At 35.7% G+C, this 19,888-nt stretch overlaps 1 protein-coding gene across 2 annotated transcripts in view; it reads left to right on the top strand.

Moving 5' to 3' along the window:
- The window catches only part of CCDC141 (coiled-coil domain containing 141), a 167,179-nt gene that overhangs the window by 71,746 nt on the left and 75,545 nt on the right, over positions 1–19,888 (top strand). For both annotated transcript variants that reach the window (XM_081051212.1, XM_081051211.1), the window contains exon 7: positions 13,316–13,510. In XM_081051212.1, the coding sequence (XP_080907338.1) occupies positions 13,316–13,510 (195 nt within the window). The remainder of the gene's footprint in view (positions 1–13,315; positions 13,511–19,888) is intronic.

The following is a 19,888-nucleotide window of genomic DNA, read 5'->3' as shown; positions in this document are numbered from 1 at the left end:
TGTTAGTCTACTCAGTAAGTTCTTTCTAAATAAACTTTGAAAATGCCCCTATCATGTCTTCCTGGAATGCATTCAAATAATAAATATGGCAAATTTCGTATCTCTTAATAAATGTAATACCTTATTCAGAATGTGTTAAAATAATTGAACAAAAGGATTTTTTAATACAACCTTTGACTATGAATAATTGTATTAAATTATACTTTTTTTTGAAATATGAAAAATTGTTTTCCTTTCACATGTGTAGTAGATAAAGAAATAGCAGACATGGATGGTTATAAACCACCCTTTTGTTAAGAAACCTTAAATACTCTTAGATTTTATCGTATATCAATTTGATGCCCCAAGGCTTGAATTCAACCTTTGGAGCTCAGATTTGGTTGCAGGATGTGTGTATTAAAGTAGTACATAAACAAATACTTTCTTCTTATCTCATTCGAGGAGGCATAATTATTCCTGCTTCCACACATCAGAAATAATGTTTATATAAGAACTGCCTTTAGGAACCAACCTGTGCTGGGAAACTTTTTCTTTTCCAATTTGGGTCCAGTGATTGGAGCCTGCAAATTAACTGGCAATAGACAGATTAACAGGAGTGAAGACAAGGTTTATTTTCACACATGCATCAGGAAGCTCCCAGTAATGAAAAACTTGTGCACTAGCCCAAAGTAACGGTTCATATATATTAGCTTAAGAAAGGGGGACTTTTAGGGCCTTTGGAAGAGTATGGAAGGTTTGGTTGGGCTTTTTGATGTTAATAGAGTGGGCAATCTGTCTCTTTCCTGACTAGAAGTGCCCCAGTGGGAAGGTTTATGGCAGCTGAATTTGCACTTCCTGGCACTAAGGGTTAGTCTTCTTTCAATCAGGAAATTCCCTGGGAAGGGGGTCAAGGCAGCTGTATTTTCAGGAGACTCTGCTTACGTTTCAGTAATAGTTCTTTCTGTGGCTATTGATTGTTCAGACGTTTTCAGTTTAAAGTCAGTTTTGTACCACTGTGGTGAGCTCTTAATCCCTTCACTTCTGTAACATCAGCCCTTGGTTCAGTTCAGGCCCTCTTTAGTTGGTGCATACTAGAATGACCTGGGGCTTTGAAAAAATACTGAAGTCTGGATCTCATGTTCAGAGATTCTATATAGTTTGTTTCAGACATCAGATTTAAAAAAAAATTCACTGCCAATCTTAAACTGTTGAAAAATTTTTTATCTATTAAATTTATTGGGGTGACATTGGTTAGTAAAATTACATAGGTTTCTAGTGTACATTTCTGTAATACATCAGGCATATATTGCATTGTATGTTCACCACCCAGAGTCAGTTCTCCTTCCATTACCATATATTTGACCCCGTTTACCCTCAACTACCACCCCTCTCCCCCCTTACCCTCTGCTAACCACTAAACTATTGTCTGTGTCTGAGTTTTTGTTTCTTTGTTCCTGTGTTGCTTTCAGTTTTATATCCCACATATGAGTGAAATCATATGGTTCTCGACCTTTTCTGAAATTTTTATCAAAAAAGGAATTTAGATTTCCTCCTCCTTCGAAAAAATCCCTGCAATATCTGGCAATATCAGGCTCACATTTTCAAATAGACATAGCTGTTCTTGGCTAGAAACCAGCAATATCTATTTCTTTTAGAAAAGGCACATGCACCCGTTTGCCACAGCCCCCACCATTTCTCATTTGCTCTACTTATTCACGTTATGTGCCAGATCCCTGTAAGCATTTGGATTTGAGATGTGATGGGTAATAAGGTATCATCCAAGTAGAGTAGTAGTGTAAACTGATTTGCATTTTAGAAGATTACCTTGAAAACAATGTGAATGATAAGAATGGGATGTAGTGATATTGAAGGCAGGAAAGTCACTTAGAAAACTATTGCAGTCTGAATGAGAGTGACTTTAGGTGTGGCATGATGTCTTTTTGAGGTAATTAATTTCCATTTTAAAGGCTTACAGGAGATTTATAACCTTGTTATTCAAAGTGTGGCTCCCACACAGAAGCAGAAGCATCTGGAAGTCTTAGAAATGCAGAATCTCAGGCTCTACCCACCAAACCTATCAAGTCAGAATCTGTATTTTAACCCAGAGGATTTGAATTAACGCTAAAGAGGCACTGAGTTGTTTTTCTTATATATTTCATATATGTCCATGTTCTCCTTATTTATTTTCATAGATGAATCTATCTATCTATCTATCTATCTATCTATCTATCTATCTATCTATCATCTATCTAATAAAGTCTTTGATTAATAATCTTTGAAGTTCTGAGAAAAAAAGCAAACTAAAAATGGTGTATAGAAACATCGTCTTCAATGTTTTAATATAGTAGAATTCACATTTCTTAGATTCAAGATTGAAACCATCTTCCATGATTCATCATCTAATCCGATTTTCCAAGTCATTGAAAATATTTTCCAGTTCTTGCTGAGTGATTTCCTAAATTGGATTTGTAATCTTGGCGTCAAACAAGTTCCTTCTGAAAATATTATTTGGAGATCTTAAAAAATACCAACACTTAAGTCCCACGGAATCTTTATTCAGAGGAAAAAGTCAACTTTAAAGTTACAAAATATTTATAGCTATAAGATAAAGAAGTAAAGCAGAATCTCTTCCAAGGTTATTTGAATAATTTAAATGCATAATTATCATCAGTAATACCACTACAAGAAAGTGGCTCTTTAAAAATATGTTTATCGTTTTATTTTTCTGATTACATAATACATCCTAATTTTGAAAACATTAGAAAATACATAAAACTAAAGAAAATTAAAATCACTCATAGTGCATGGATGTGTATGGAAATGGGAAGGAAATATGAAACATACATAATATTGAGTATTAAACAATTGTGTGCATATGTATATGTTGCATGTGTGTGTTTAAATACAAAATTAAGTATGTGGTGTTTTGCAGTGTGGTTTTTCCAGTTAGCATTATATCATAAGCATTTCTCTATTCAAATGCATATTTTAATTATCTTTTTAATGACTGCATGTTATAAACCATGTGGCTATCTCAGACATTATTTGAGGCAACAATACATAGTATTTCAGAATATGGCGGTGGAGTGAATGGGGCATTCTCAGGGCCTGAGGTAAATCTGTGTCTCTGCTTTTCAGGCATATTTCTTGTGTAGCTGAACCTGGATTCTGTCTTTTGCGAAAGGAGGTAAAAATTGTGTCTAATTCACACAGTTGTGAGGATTAATTGTGTTCTCAGATGGCAGTACTTAACACAATGCCTTGCACAACGTAATGTAGGCTTTTTTTAAAAATTGGTGGTAAAACAAATATAACATAAAATTTACCTTTATCGAATTTTAATGTATTCACAATGTTGTATAACTATTACCATTATCTAATTCCAGAACATTTTCACGACCTTAAAAAAAAGACCATACCCGTTAAATAGTCAATCCATTCCTCTCTCCCCCTAGCCTCTGACAACCATTAATCTGCTTTCTATCTCTAGGGATTTACCTATTCTGAATATGTCATGTAAATAGAATCATACATTAAGTGGGCTTTTATGTCTGGCACCTTGCACTTAGCATGTTTCCAAGGTTTATCCATGTTGTATGTAGCATGTGTCAGTACATCATTTCTTTTTATGGCTGAAAATATATTCCACTGTATGAATATACCACATTTTCTTTGTCCCTTCATTAGTTAATGGATATTTTGGGTTGTTTCCACCTTTGGGCTACTGTGAACATTGCTGCTATGAACATTCACATAGATGTTTTTTTTCAACACATGTTTTTAATTCTTTTCAGTGTATACCTGGGAGTGGAATTCATGGGTCATATGGTATTTCTACATTTAACTTATTGAGGAATCACAATACTGTTTACAACAGCTGCACCATTTTATGCACCCACCAGCAATGTACAAGGGTTTCAATTTCTCCACAGTCTTGCCCAAACTTATTTTCATATATATACATATTTGTATATAATTTTAGAGCCATGTTTATGTGTGAAGTGCTATCTCATTGTGATTTTTTATTTGCATTTCTCTAATAACTAATTATGTTGAAGCTCTTTTCATGTGCTGGTTAGCCATTTGAATATCTTCTTTGAGGAAATGTCTGTTCAAGTCTTTTGCCTGTGGTGTCTTTTGATGAACAAACATTTTTAATTTTGATGACGTTCAATTTACCAGTTTTTGTTTTTATCGCTTGTGCTTTTGGTGTTATATCTATGGAATCAATGTCAAGTCCAAGGTGATAAAGATTTATTTTTATGTTTTTTTCTACATATTTTATGACTTTAGCTCTTATATTTAGATTTTTGCTCCATTTTGAGTTAAATTTTTATAAGGTATGAAGTGAAGTAAGGGTCCAAATTCATTTTTTCACATATGGATATCCAGTTGTCCCTGCATAATTTGTTGAAGAGACTATTCTTTCCCCATTGAATGGTCTTGGCTCCCTTATCGACAGTAACTGAACAGAGATGGAAGAGTTTATTTCTGGACTCTCACTTCTGTTTCATTGTTCTATATATTAATATCTATCCTTATGCTTGTACCACACTGTTTTGATTTCTGTAGTTTTTGTAGTAAGTTTTAAAATCTGGAAGTGTGAGTTCTCTAACTTTGTTCTTTTCCAATATTGTTTTGGCTATTCAGGATCCCTTGCAATTTGACGTATTAGGATCACCTTTTCCATTTCTTCAAAAAAGGCCATTGAGATTCTGACATGGGTTGCATTGTATTGGTAGATGACTTTGGGGAGTATTGCCATCTTAACCATATTAAGTTTTCCAATCCATGATCACAGGATATCTTTCCATTAATTAGGTTTTCTTTAATTTTTTCACAATGTTTTACAATTTTCAATGTATGAGTCTTGAACCTCTTTGGTTAAATGTATTCCTAAATTGTGTTCTTTTTGATATTATTGTAAATGCAATTGGTAATTCTTAATTTCCTTGTCAGTTTGTTAGTCTATAGAAACAACTGATTTTTGTGCATTGACTTTGTACCCTGCAACTCTACTGAATTAATTTATTAGTTCTAGTAGTTGTAGGGTTTTTTTTGTGTGTGTGTGTGTTTTTTTTTTTGAGGATTCCTTAGCATTTTCAATATAAGATCACGTCATCTGCAAATGTCCCTGTTTATATGCATTTGTCTCTGGCTCATCTAATTGTAAAAAGCCGTTGTTTCAGTGTATTCTAGACCAAAGCTTCTTAAACTTCAATGTGCTCATGAATTACTTGGAGGATCTTAAAATGCAGATACTGGATCATCAGGTCTGAGTGTCTGCATTTCTAACAAACTCCAATATAGTGTTGATGTTGTTGGTCTGTGGGACATTATTTGGGTCATAAAAATTATGAAGGAAAGAACAGCAGAAGAACAAAAGCAAGTGATAGAGTCAAAATATTGGTTCATTGTAAGAACTCAGAAGATTTCAGTCTAAATAAAGCTTTGAGTCTCTTTGAGTCTCTTATGGTTGGACATGATTCTCTGAGCTTAGTACTTGATTTCTTTTTATTGTTTGCCTTTATTCCTAGATCCATTACTTAGGTAACTGAAGATCAAAAAACAAATATTTAAATTTTCTGATTGTTCCCTTTTAAGAATAGAAATAGTTTCTCAGAAATAGCACTTACATGAACTATTTAGTACAAAAGGAGCTACTTACAGGTCTCTCAAGTGGTTCAGGGGATGCCCAGCAATATCCAGAGTTCTTATAATGGTTTTTGAGTCGTCCAAATATTTTCCAAGTGCTTCATCAGGAGTGTTGAGCTATTTTCTTCTCGTTGTGGCACATATTAACCTGTATAAAAGAGCTGACTATTCTGTTATTTGAACTCTCATTACGTCCCCAAGTTTCCTCACTGGAGGTATGTGAAAAAATGGTAAAACCACTTTAAAACATATTTCTTCAGTAAGTCAGCTCACTTCATCTCTGATGATTATAAGGGGAAACCTATACAATGAAGCAGAGTTTGTTCCTTTTATGATGTTTCATCTAATTTAAAAAATAATGTAAGGTCTGAAATGTCTCAAGGCAGAAATTAAATGAGTCTCTGAATAGTAAAGACACCTGCATTAGTGCATTTCAATTCCTCTGTCTACATACTAGTGAATAATTTGTTTTACTTGTCTGATTTTTTAATGAACTTCCCAATTAAAAGCAGATGTCATTTTTCACCAAACATAAATCAGAGACAATGCCATTACTAATAGGCACAATATGTAGAGATAGTATTGAATTTGCCTGCAAGCATTGGGAGAAATCTACAAAATAGTTGGATTTTCACATTAGTAACCCTAGTGTAGCCCTAACTTGTAAGTTAATTTAAAGCTTAGTGAACCATATGATTTCATTTGCCATGGAAATTTGATTTAGAAAATCCTTCGGAAATATTTATGCCCACCTAAGAAGGGGATGAGTTAAAGCAAATAAAGAATATTGTACTTTTTGATCACGAGGTTTAAAACTACCTGATACCACTTTGCTTACAGAATCCTCCCCAACTCATTAGGTTTTAATGCTTAGCAAAAGCTTTTCTCTTTGTTTTTTCAGTTGTGCCTTTTACAAAATTTCTTCACTCATATTCTCCTCCTCCTCTTCTTCCTGACGTTTACTAGCCCTTAAATAAAAATTCCCACAGAGCATGACTTTTTATAGTTTCTACTGTTACAACTCAAGATAATATCGCTATTGTCATAGTGCTAGTGAAATTGAATCTACTTAAAGTGGGCACCTGAGAAGGCATTTTCTTATGGCTTAATATGTCACCCCCTAAATCCCTGCAACCTTCCTGTGCTACCTCAGTATCCATTTGGTGACATTCTATGCTGTGGCCTTAGATTTCCTTGCTTTTCTTTACTCCAAAGGCCATCACTTTGGCTTCCCCCTCCAGTGGCCACACTTGGTTCCATGGTATCACCCCAAACTGCTCTCATGACACCCACCTTTCCTTTCATCTTTTCTTCCCTCCTTGTCCTGTTTAGCATCGACCATTAAAAGTAAATTGATCTGTTATCAGTTAGCCTTACAAAGTTCTTTCTTTATCATCTGTTAGTTCTCTGCTCCATTCCCCATAACAACCAGTCCAAACCGTTTGTGTTTTTTAAAAATTCTCAGTCAGGCTTTACTTAACCTCAGAGTCACTTAGTCATACAAAGTAAAATTGCTGGATTGGTTTTTGTTTTGTTTTGTTTTTTTGGGTCCTCTACCTTTTTTTCCTACTCTTCCGTTTTCATTCTTCACAACTTACTTTTCAGTCACCTTTTCTTCTTCCTTCAATTATATTGTAGTTTCTCACAAAATCAAAAACAAAACATTGTTGCTCAACACTTAAGACGCCCTTTCACCTTTTCCTTGACTATTGTAATGGGTTGAATTGTGTCCCCCAACACTCAGATGTTGAAGTCCTAACCCCCACATCTCAGAATGTGATCGTATTTGGAAATAGGGTTATTGCAATTGTCATTCGTTAGGATGAGGTCATTAGGGTGGACCCTAATTAAATATGTCTTTTAAAAAGGGGCAATTTGAACACAGAGGCAGACAGACACACAAAGAGCGAAGATGATATAGAGAGACACCAGGCGAAGAGGACCATCTGCAAGGCCAGGAGAGAGGCCTGGAACAGGTTCCTCACTGTCCCCAGAAGGAACCAGTCCTGTTCACACCTTGTTTTCAAACTTGTGACCTCCAGACTGTGAGAGAATAAATTTCTGTTGTTCAAGGCACCCAGTTTGTCGTGCCTTGTTACAACAGCCCTAGGAAACTACTCTCCCCCTTTTTATGTTTTGGTTGCCACAAATTGTCCCTGTTGATGGTGGTTGAATAGCCTCCTTTAGTATTTCTTGTAGTGCAGGTCATGTATTAGAAAATTCCCTCAGCTTCTGGATGTCTGGAAAGGTCTTTATTCCTCCACATCTAAAGGATATCTTTGCTGGATATATTATTCTTGGCTCATAATTTCTCTCTTTCAATAGTTTGAATATTTGGTTCCACTCCCTCCTGGCTTGTAGAGTTTCCGCTGAAAAATCTGATGATAATCTAATGGGCTTTCCTTTGTAGGTTACCGTCTTCTTTTCCCTGGCTGCCTTGAGGATTCTTTCTTTGGTGTTGATTTTAGACAGCTTCAATATGATGTGCCTTGGAGAAGGCCTGTTGGGATTGAGGTAATCAGGTGTTCTATTTGCTTCTTGGATTCCAGGATCCAGTTCTGTCCACAAGTTTGGGAAGTTCTCATTAACAATTTGTTTGAATATATTCTCTGTTCCCTTCTCTCTTTCTTCTCCTTCTGGTGTGCTCATTATTCTTATATTGCTCTTTCTGATGGAGTCAGAGGAAAAACTGAGGGTTGCTAGATGGGGTGGGAGAGTGGGGATAGGGATTAGAAAGCACAATCAGTAACCACAACATTGCCATGGGCATATGAAAGTCAATTTGGGGAATATAACCGATAATGTAAAGATTTTGTAGGGTATCCAATGGACACTTGTATTATTAGGGAGACCACTTCATGGATGATGTAGATGCCTGATCACTGCGCTGTACACCTGAAGCTGAAGCTGAACAATAATAAGTGTCAACTCTAATTTTGTATATATGTATGTATACATATAGTTACAAGAAGCAGAGTACAGCATTAGGAATAGAGACAGTGGAAATGTAATAGCTGTATGCTCAAAACACACTTTCAAGTGTTCTCTGATTAAAATTGCCAGGCTTATTTTGTTTGTACCGTCTGTTAATACAATCATGTAAAATTCTATGATTCTGTGTCAATGAGTTAATTCTCCTGGGTGCTGAACCAAAGAGGACCATAGACTTAGAGAATGAACAAGAAATAAGGTGTATCTAATGACATGTCACAGGAAATAGCCATGCTACCAGAACTATATGGGAGCTAGACACTGCCAGATGTGATTCTGGACAGTAATCTCCACAACTGGTATTTTCTTAGTAGTCTACAAATATGTCCTCTATTGCTTCTTGTCCATCTTCTCTCACTTAAAAACTACACTCCGAAGTCAAGTTTATAGTGAAAATAATTTGCCACATGGTGTTGAATCATTAAATCTCATCTACAGAGAAGTTCTCATGTGGAAAAAAGAGCTTAGTAGATATATTGTGATTCTATTGTTTCTTTTCTAATGGAAAGCTAATAATTTTACTTTTTGAATCTACTTGCTGGATAATTTTTATGCGAATCCATAAGTTCGTAACTTCATTTGAAGAGCCAACCTGGGACTGTAAAAACTAGGAAAGAAGAAATCATTTTCACTCTCTTGTCTATCAGCACTAATCCTCTTGAAAGTACCCTTTCAATCAAGGGATCCAACAGAAGCTCAATTTCCTCAGCAAATGGAATACTGAAAATGTACAGTTTAAAAGGGTTACTACTGCGAGTGAAAGAGGAAAATAATGGAGTGACCTGTGGAGACACACACCCCAAGCCCAGGAACACACACTACCACATCTTTACTGGGTCAGAGATATGCATGTATCCCTGTCAAACTGAAAAGCCTAGGAAATGGAAGCCTTTGGCTTTCTGTTGGTGGGGACAAGTACTGAAACATTTTATTGCAAAATGACTGAAACTGAGTCAGAGGTTAACACTTAGCAGGCAGACAATAGTGGCTTAAAGAAAACGGATCAAGATTTTCACCATTGGGCTCCTCCTGCCTTGACAAAATGACAACTGAAAATTTTAAAGTTTCATGGATTCAGATGATTCTGGAAAGTTTTATCTTAAAAATATAGTAGTGGATGTGTCCCCTAAGAAAAATGACTGGGGAAATACATCGTCAGAATGGTATAGAAATACAACAGAACCTACCTAGAGATTGCTCAGAGAAAACAGAACCAGTTTTTCTTAGAAGATTGAATAGAAATATTGAATGGACGCAGCTTCATTTAATACCCACGGAGTTCATGTGAAAATGTAATTAAGAAGACTGGGGATGGAGAATAAGAAAAGAGGCACAAAATGGTCCTTTACAGTTTCTTCGGAAGGTCACAGCCCACTTTTTATAGCACAATGTGAAGTGGGTTTTCTAAGACTTGGCTCTACTCCAGAAGTCACTCTTTAATGTTGTTTGCAAAATTTATACGAAAGGCAGATTTATGAACATTGTTAGAGGACAAATATTTCTCTTCTTACTCATAGAAAAGAGCTTCATTATTTTGGTACAGTTGCTAAGCAAAATTAAGCTTGAGTTTGGGCTGTAAATTCTTGATTATATCTACAATAATATTGTATTTATTTAGAAACAATGAGTCTTTTGATTTAAAATTATAAAATTCCAGGGTCATTTGAGACTTTTATCATTTCCAAGGCATTATCCAGGCCTTACGGAAGTCTTACCTCTAAAATTCTAAGCTCGTATGTTTCATCTTTCTGTGTTTAAAAAACACTGTATATCACTGCTATAAAGAATGAAGGCTGCAATACTGCTTGAGAGAGCTGATTCTAGGGTCAAACTACCTGAGTTTGAACTGTGACTCTTTTACTTACTGGTGTTGAGGTCTTGGGCAAGTTCCCTTGAGCTTAGTTACCCTTTCTGTAAAATGAGGATAATAACAGGTCCTACCTTGTAGGGGTGTGAGGCAGATTAAATGAGATCAAACATGTAAAGTATTTGGCAAAATGCTGGCATATAGAAAGAAAAAGCTACCCTTACTGTCTTGCAGGCAATTAAGACAGCTCTGTAGCTCTGTAGAGCTTAGAGCTATCCAGGCTGAGCACATAAAGGCTGTCATCAGTTTCTAATTTCTAATCCTAATTTCTTCTCCATTTTCCTTACCTCTAACTTTCTATGTCTTCCTCATGTTCTCCATTTCTTAAGTGGTCTTCCTGTAATGAGCACAGAAGATTCTGGTGACTGTCAAATTTGAACAGATGACCTGCTCTATTTTGTGTCATCACACATTAAGCACCTCTTCACGAGTTCATTGAGGATTAATGCTCCACAGATTTGAACAGGCAGAAAACAAGAGAATGGGCACAACAGAAAGGAAATGGGTTGACTGAGTAGCTGAACGGATAGGGACTAAACCAAAAAGGAAAGAAACGGCAAGAATTGTGAAGGCAGGTGAACCCGTAGGTGATTCGGCTGCTCTCAGTCACCAGAACAGGGTTTCCCAACGTTGGTCCAACTGAAGCATTCGTCCCCTGAGATGATCAGTGCACAAGTGGTTTCTTGGTCAAAAAAGTGTGTTCAAATATTTCACACCAAGTTTCCCTCTAGGAGTCTCCATGCACGTGAACATACTAAAGATTCTGAAAAATACAGTACTGCGATAAAGAAACCTGCTTTATTTTGTTTATCCCATAATGCTATTCAGTACAGGTCACTGATCAATACCATTTGGAGAATTCCCCCACTATTATTATTTTAGAACTGGGAAACAAGAATACCCATAGAAAAAGAACAAATTTGGAGGTACTGATGAACCATGATAAAACTGATGGGAAGAAAAGTGGGACTAGCATTTAGTGAGTGCCTATTGTGCGTGCAAGAAGTATGCTAACTGTTTTAAACATATTTGCTCTTTCCCAGTAAGATTAAGGTAATAGTTTTTATTGGGAGGAATATTTACAGTGCTTCATGAAAGAATGTCATGGCACATAGTAACTGTCCTTAGTGGGGACAAAATCACTCTTTAAATAGTGAAGGATCTTGATAACTCACATAGCTTATATACACACTAATATGTCTCGTGTACTCAGTAAGAAATCTTGAGATTTTTAGAGTCTATCTTCAATTCCCTGGAATGTAGCATTATATACACACCTGTGGACTAGTCCGGATTCTGCTACTTCTTGCATATGTAACCTGGAGTAATATACTCCCCTGAGCCTATGTAAATACTGGAAAAAATAATAATATCTAATCTAAGTTTGTGAGGTTTATATTTACAAGCACAGGTTTATAATAGGTGCTAAAAAAAAAAAAGCCAATCCCTTAATCTACTGTCCTTACTCTTGTATCCATTGATGAAAATATTTTTCTCTTGCACAAATACTGGAACAGGTTCTGTGGAGTCCATAAAATAATATGTACAACTTCTACCCTCAACATCCACTAATTCTTCTTTAAATATTACCATATTGTGTGTATGTGTTTGTAGGACCGGCATATATTTAATATAAGTCTATATGAAAATTATATAAAATAGCAGTTTATGTATTTATTGTTAAAGGAAAGAACTACATTTTACTCATTATTTATTTTCCTCAAGCCATCTATTCATCTAGTGCTAGGTATATAGTATTTAGTATGTCTTGTGAAATGAATGAATAGAAATAATAGTGGTAAATTGCACTAAAATTATGCTTATTTTATCCAACATAATATAAAAAATGTAACTTAATAGGAGATTTTGCACTGGGGAACAAGCCAAAATGAAGTCAGATTGCAGTTTTTGAAATTTGCTGCTAAATTTCTGATAACTTTACAAATAGCCTATGCTTATTACTCAATTTCAGCTGAGAGGGGAGCCAAAAATTCACTAACAAGACTGCCATGTTAGAAATAAGAATTATTTTATGAAATTGGATCTGGGTCAGTTCTTTTTGCAAGAAATGTGAATTTCCCTTCAAAGAAATTGAATGTTAATATGTTTGGTATATACCAAACTTTCTTTTCTTTCTCTTCTACCTACTGCTTTTCATCCGCATGCGAAGAAAATAAAAAACTACCTATTTTGTTTTTCTGAAGTGTTTATATATCATTAAGAGTGAAGCATTGTGAGGTGAAATTGGGGTCAGGAAAGAGGCAATGCTGCACAGTAACAGCTATTAATTTGGTGGAGAATAACAGCTCTTAATTTTAATCTTAAGTGTAGGCAGACGCAAAACAACAGCCATAAAATATGAGGTTTCCCCTCCTTTCTTGTACACATTGGCCTACATCAGCAATGAGACGGAACTTTGGGAGACTTCTTTATACTTCCATGAACAAAAATAGGCCAAAATGAGTTAGGAATTGAAAAATGCTGTTGACTGTATTTTGGGGTATGTTTACAGGTTGTGTTAATAAGAATGGAAGTGACCTGTGTTAAGGGTAACCAGATACTCCATCAATCACACATCCCAACCAACCTGCCCCTTTCTACTATCATCTCCTCTTCCTTTTTAGCCTGTTTTCTAGCTTTATCTCTTTTAAATCGATATCTTGGTACTCAAATCTGGAATGTAGCATTTACTTCTTCATGATTTGAAAATATAATGACAGATTTCTGGTATGTTCAACACATCCAGATTTTCTCTGAATCTTATTAGAGATTTAAGAAGGGGGAGGATGTGTAATATAAACTGAAGAGAGTCATCTCTTGTAGGAGTGGAATTCCACTGTCGAGAAGCTGAAGAGTGAGGCACTTGAGATTCTGCTGTCCAAGCACCACGTGGAGAGAGAACATCTACAACTCTCTAACCAGAAACTGAATCGGCTACAAGAAGAATTTAGTCAGCTCATCGTGGAAAGGAACACCTGGTTAAAAAAGGCAAATGAGTTCTTTAACAGCGCTAACAAGGTCAGTGTGGGGTTAAGTTGGGAATTTTAGGTAAACAGGGCAAACCCTGTAGCACATCACAAAAATGAGATTTCACTGAGAGTTTCAAACTTGAAAAGAGGACCTTTTAAAATATATTCCTATCATGGCCATTACTTGGTTCTCAAAACCAAGAGACTCAGTACTTTGACATGTAAAGAGTCACTTAGAGCAAAAAGTCCTCCATGAGGGTTTTATCTTAAAGCTGTCATGGGTCTGTTTTGGGGCCGGGGGAGGAATACCTGTGTCCACCATTGTAGTGTTTCTCATGGAGGAAGGGAATTTATTATAAAATATACCAAGGTTAAAACAACCCTTGAAACTTTTACCAAAAATTCTTTCTCGTTTTCAATCCTCTTTTATTTATCAAGTAAAAAATACAGAAATGTTTAGTCTTCTGCATGCAAACCACAAGGCTAAAAACAACTTAGATCTGACGTCTTTGCCGTGCTCTGGCCTTGCTCAGCGAGAGGGAATTCTTGCTTTGGGCCATCTCCAAGTCATCTGGAGTTGGAGAAGTGCTTTGCTTCCTCCACTCGAATCATTTTCTATTGATGGTAGTGGGTGGCCCCTGCTGTATTGGAATGTTCGCTTGTTCATGTCACTTGAGTGGATATCAGCATCTGGGGCTGATGACCTCATCTGAAAATTGTTTTTACCTTTCCCAATCTAATAATATCTTCAAACTGCCTTATTGGAATTAATACCTAAGTTTCACTGATATTTTAAAAACTGGGCAATGTGGTAGAAAATGAATAGGGAGTCCCCAGAAGCTAGGGATAGTGTGATTTAAAGTCACAACATCAATACTCTGAAAACAATGTCCTGGTAGATATCAAAACAGTTACTTGGTTTTGAACTTCTTTTCTAATAGGAAACTTTCTAAAAAGGATGAATAATAAAATTTCAAAATAGAAGTGCTAGAATTATGTTAACAAAATGTTAAAGAGATATTTATTGCCAAATTGTTTGTTGCTTGGGATTTCTTTATTTTAAGAGAAGAAACAAACATAGTGTATTACTGGAGCCATTGACCTAAGTAGATTGTGGCACTAGTTAAATTTCTCTTCAGCCGTTTCATCTTTGAAGAAGAGACTTCTTAACTTACATTACACCCTCCTGCTGCAAAATGAGTGGGTCATCTGCCAATCAGTTAATGTTGTTTCTAAGGAAAACAGTTAAAGAACCTGTTGCTATATAGTAAAACAATACTTTTCATACAAATCTATATAGTTTAGAGCCTTGTAAAATGTAGATTTCTTTTCCCCACTCTCTCTCTCTCTCTTTCATTCTCATTCTCTGGCTCTTGCTTTCTCTGCTGTCACTATTTGGTACCTTGCCAGGGAGATTTTTCTTCTAATATTATCCTTGGGCTTGAGGGAGAAAGAATGATATCTTTTGCAATAGTAATTTTTAAAAGTGAAGAACAAAGTGGTTATTTTCTTAAACTTAGATTTTAATTCAAGTCAGATCCTGAAAACTCATTTTTCTTAACTCCAAAGGCCTGATTGCTAGATCCCCTGTTTCATCGTTTGAATGTCATGCCAATTGTAATAAGTTCACTTGGGATTTATCCAGACTGTAGCTTTCTCTATAGCCAAGTGTATTTAGAAAGGTGTAAAATTTTTTCTCCCTTTTCTAAGTATCAAGGAAATAATTTTCAAGTCCAAATCTAAGAATTCAATGTGAAAGATGATGGGTACTTTGACCTCAGCAAAAATAGAAGCTAGAGTTTGGTAAGCAGAGGTTCAGTCATGACGCTTAAAATTAATTATTTGCCATGTTATTAAGAAGTAATAAATGATGAAATAATGTAGTTGGGAAATTCATTTAAATTAAAGAAGGAACCTTCTCAAGACTTGTAAATGGTATTTTTAAATTTTTATTTATATTGTAGAATGTATACATTTTACAAAATTTTCACTGCTTATCTGATTTTTGGCATAACATTCATAAATAACCCTAGTTAAAATAAAGCCCTGGATTTAAAACATTAATATAGTTTCAGAATTCCTTAAAATATTCTTTCTAGTATGAAAGTTCTGTTTACACTAGTGAATGGGGTGTTTTCAGTTTACATCATCAATTTATCTCCACAGCACTGAATTGTCCTTTTGAAAATTCACTTTGCTGTGCCTTGAGTATGCCGGGTTTTTCTAATTGTGAGCATCACCAGCCCTAGATGAAATAATGCTGCCCACACTGTGAGGAGTCTGAGATTTTACCCAACCTTCTAGCTAACAGGTTAACTCGTCATGGTTTCATGGATGTTCACTGAAGACACATGACTTCTGAATCGGTTTTGAAAGGCTTTATGAGTCCCAGCAAAAGCACTCATCAGAGTGTCAGCATGTCACAGCAGTCCCCCAAGACCCAATTCCCAGAGGGTGATGCAGATAGGTCCAGATGGATGGTTACACCCACCGCAGGTGGTGTTCATAGCAATCCTAAACTTGGGGAATCTGCTGTTTTAAAGGAAGCTGCAGGTAAGCCCACTCTGTCTCAGAGAAAGACGTTTGTTCCTCAACACTGAAGATTGCTAGCTGCAAACCTTTTCTGAGAAATGGCCCAGATAAAGAGGGGTCAGGGTTAGGCATTCTTGGCATACCAGTAAGATGGGTAGAATACTAGAAACTCTCCCAACACTTGCAAATCTGTCTGTTAACACTGGGAAAGAAAGAGGAAGTCAGTGCTTTGAAAACATGTACTTACCTTGAAAACCAGTTCTTGATAAGTGGAATTATTTTTTGGCAAACAACCTCTTGTTACAAATTTGTCAAAGCTAAGTCAGTCTTCTTCAATTTCTGTGTCACATACCAGTATGAAAAATATGTTAGTGTCATGGGTAATATATGAATGAGTGAATGTGACAGCTTGAGTGTTTGCTCAGTACAAAGCAAAATATATGATTTTAAAAACAACCTTTTACATTTTTTGAATTTTATTAAAATGAAAGGAATGAATGTCATAATCTCATCTGCAGAGTGGACTGTTGTTAATAGGTTTTTCATATCATATGTATTTCTTTGTCATTCAGATTTTTATCATATATTGCTGGTATTTTTGTTGGATCATCTGGAAGTCCCCCTTTGCTCCGTTTGCTTTTATTTTCATTTATTTCTCTGTTTACCAATTCTAGATAGGGATATTCTTATTTACTAGAAAAAAAGTCACAATAATTACTTTTATTGAAGTTCATGGATAGTTTGATAAAGAGTGAATTCATGAAAATAATTGCCTACTTCATTAGGGATTCATTTATTTAAAAATATTAATTCAGCAACTACGGTGTGTCAGAAACTGTTCTAAATGCTGAGGATGCACTAGAGAACAAAACATAAAAAATCTATAAGCCAATATATTTCCAATAAAAAATAATCATCACCAAATTGTCCACATTGATAACAATGCCCATGGCCTTTGATTCCTTTTTAATTCTGCTAGGGTTTGATGATTGCCCAAGGCTCAAAATTCTGTTTCTTACCCAGAAAGTGCCTACAGCCTTTGGCGGGGAGGTTTGTATTTGGAGTGAGCAGTAGGTGGTGATGTTAGCACACGGGACCTTGGGAGTGTTGGTTTTCATAAGCCAGCCACTGGATTCAAGTGCACACTGGGCCATGTAACGCAAGAACCTGCAATATTCCTTTTTATGTTAGTTATCTACTGTGTTTGGAAATCCTATTTGCTCAATTACTCAGCAACAAATACAGATAGGGGTTGATTGTCAACATTGAATGATAGTTGATTGGAGTTTCTCTAATTACCAGAGGTTTCTACGAGTTATGAGAATATGGCATGGAATATGAACATAGTACCTATAATAGTAACTCTTTTTGACCTCCCCCACATTTTCTTCTTTCACAATTATATATTATCTTATTTATTACACTTCTGGCATATTCACAAAAAGGAAGCTCAGGTTAATATATGTTGATTACCCAAAATGTAGTTATCATTGTTTCGGGAATGTGGTTTAAATCAGAGATAAACATATGTAGTATGTTTCAAGAGCAGAACAGTGTGAGTCTGTGTTTATATGACAATGATGATTGAGACTATATCTGTAAAACATGGCTGATTAGTCATAAAGTTCCATTCCCAGGCGCATGATTTCATTGGGAAAATTAAGCAGAGAAGAGAGGCCAAATCTTTATTGTCTGGTTCTTGGGTGGTCAGCCTGAAAGCAGAGGTGAAGCAAAAGTGGGGCAGCCAGGGCAACATACCAAAAGCGTTGAAAATGTAATGACTGTTGCTTCTGCTGCTCATGCCATCACTGATTAAAAGCTAATGTCTCTTAAAAAAGATGATGTTGCTTTTTCAAGATATTTATAGTGATGTAAAACAGTAATTCCTACAGCAGCATTATTGTTTCAGAAAAAAGCAAAATGAGCATGGAGTTTAGTACATTTTTTTTTCATTCATACATACACTATTCTACCTTTTTCAAAATACAGAGGGTGCAAAAAATGTATACACATTTTAAGAAAGGAAAAAACTGTATTAAAATTATGCTGATGGTAACCACTTTGAGCACCTTTTGTAATTGCAGAAGTCAAACGTGACTTGTATTCATCTTTTGTTATCAGTATATATTGCGTATTACAATTTTAATAAAGGTTTTTACTTTCTTAAAATGTGTACACATTTTTTTTGCACATTCTGTAGATGGATGTGGGAAATAATTAATTAAAATGGTGCAGTTATTGTACGGATTGAAAGAAGAAAACTGTCCAAGTAGAGGACCTAAAATAAATTATGCAGAAGGAATTTGAGGTGATAGAAATGAATTCAAGAAATTAAGCTAATTGTCATTAAAAATCAAGGAAAGTGTAATTACTTTCAGTTTCATAATTCTTGAGCAGCCTGTCTCTGATTTCTAGAACAACTCCCCTTTCTCCTGAAAAAAAATTAAAGCAACTTGCTTTCACTCCCTTCTTCCACATTTGCTTTCAGCTAATATGTTATACATCTACTGTTGCCATGTGTTATATGGGTGCTTGAGCCAAAGTAACAGAAGATACAATCCTTGCCTTCAAAACCCTCTCAATGTGCCTTAGAGAAGAGGAACCCTAGAGAAGGTAACAGAAGTGCTATGTGCTTTGGGAAAAGCCATGATAGAAGAAGCTTAGAGCATTATGAAACACAGAGCAGAGACCCTTAACCTGGCCCAGGGAAGAAGTGTCCAGGAAGTCTTCTCTAGAGGAAGTGACCACTGACCTACATTTGGAAGGCTGAGGCAAGAAAGGATTGGGGGAGGGCTGCCTGGTACAAAGTTATGCCACGTTTGGGGAACACTAGCTAATTCATCTTGCCAAGAGTGTAAGGTGTAAGCTCAGAGTGAAGGGAGACAAAAGTGGTAGAAGCAGACAGTGTAGATGTAGGAAGGGTCTTGAATAGCATGCTAAATAGTTTCTGTTTCATACTGAACATGTCCTTAAATATGCAGAGATACTAGGGACTGGAAAATGTCATGATGAGGCAAACCTCATGTAGAAGGAGATGGTGTCTTAATTTACTCCTCTCCTATATTCCTTCTGAGGGAATGGTTTAGAAACTTTTGGTTTTAGAGACCAGGGGCAAGTTATTTAAACCACAGCAAATATTTGATAAATGTGACTAAACTATTAGCATAAAATTATTTAAGAAATACGTATTAGAAACAATTATCAAAATCAAGGAAACTCTTTAACATCTTACATTTCTCATGAGAGCCTACAGCTCAGTTTATATTTAATAGTCTTATAATCAAGACATTCAATTTTATTATAACTCACTCATGAGTATCTTTCATGATAAAGCTATCAATTCACTTTCAAGTCTTGAGTGTATTAATTAGTTTCCCTTCCATGCACAGTTTCAGACTGTCGTAGCTCTCCATTGGCAGTAAACATATTCTTTCTTGCATTATAGGTATTTGGGGGTAGATTTATTTTCTTTTGCTAAATTAAAATTCCTTGAGGGTAAGAAATATGTCCATTTCACTTCATTTTCACCAGAACACTTGGAACAGTGCCTTACAGGTAGTAGATGTTCAATAATTATTTGAAGGAGTGAAAGCAACAAAATATTAGAAACTGTAGAGTTTCATGGCCAAGTACATTACATTGATTATAAGAGATTATGTTGATCCAAGGTAATTGGGATGAGATCATTTTGAAAAAGGAGAGCTTAATTACATTAATGCGCAAGGAACACAGATTTCAAGTTCAATCTCTCTCACATGTGAGAATCAGAGTAGTGCTGTACAGTCTTGTCGTCACACATATCGCTTCCTCTGAGAAGCTTCCATGCAGCATTAATTGCTTCTTTCTTATTATTCCCATAGTATTTCTCTGTGCTCTTTAGAGACAGATTATGGCT

This window comes from Rhinolophus hipposideros (assembly GCF_964194185.1).
Source record: "Rhinolophus hipposideros genome assembly, chromosome: 6".
NCBI classification, from domain to species: Eukaryota; Metazoa; Chordata; class Mammalia; order Chiroptera; family Rhinolophidae; genus Rhinolophus; species Rhinolophus hipposideros.
The sequence above is the reverse complement of the archived record's forward strand: the minus strand, read 5'-3'. Positions and strand labels throughout refer to the sequence as shown.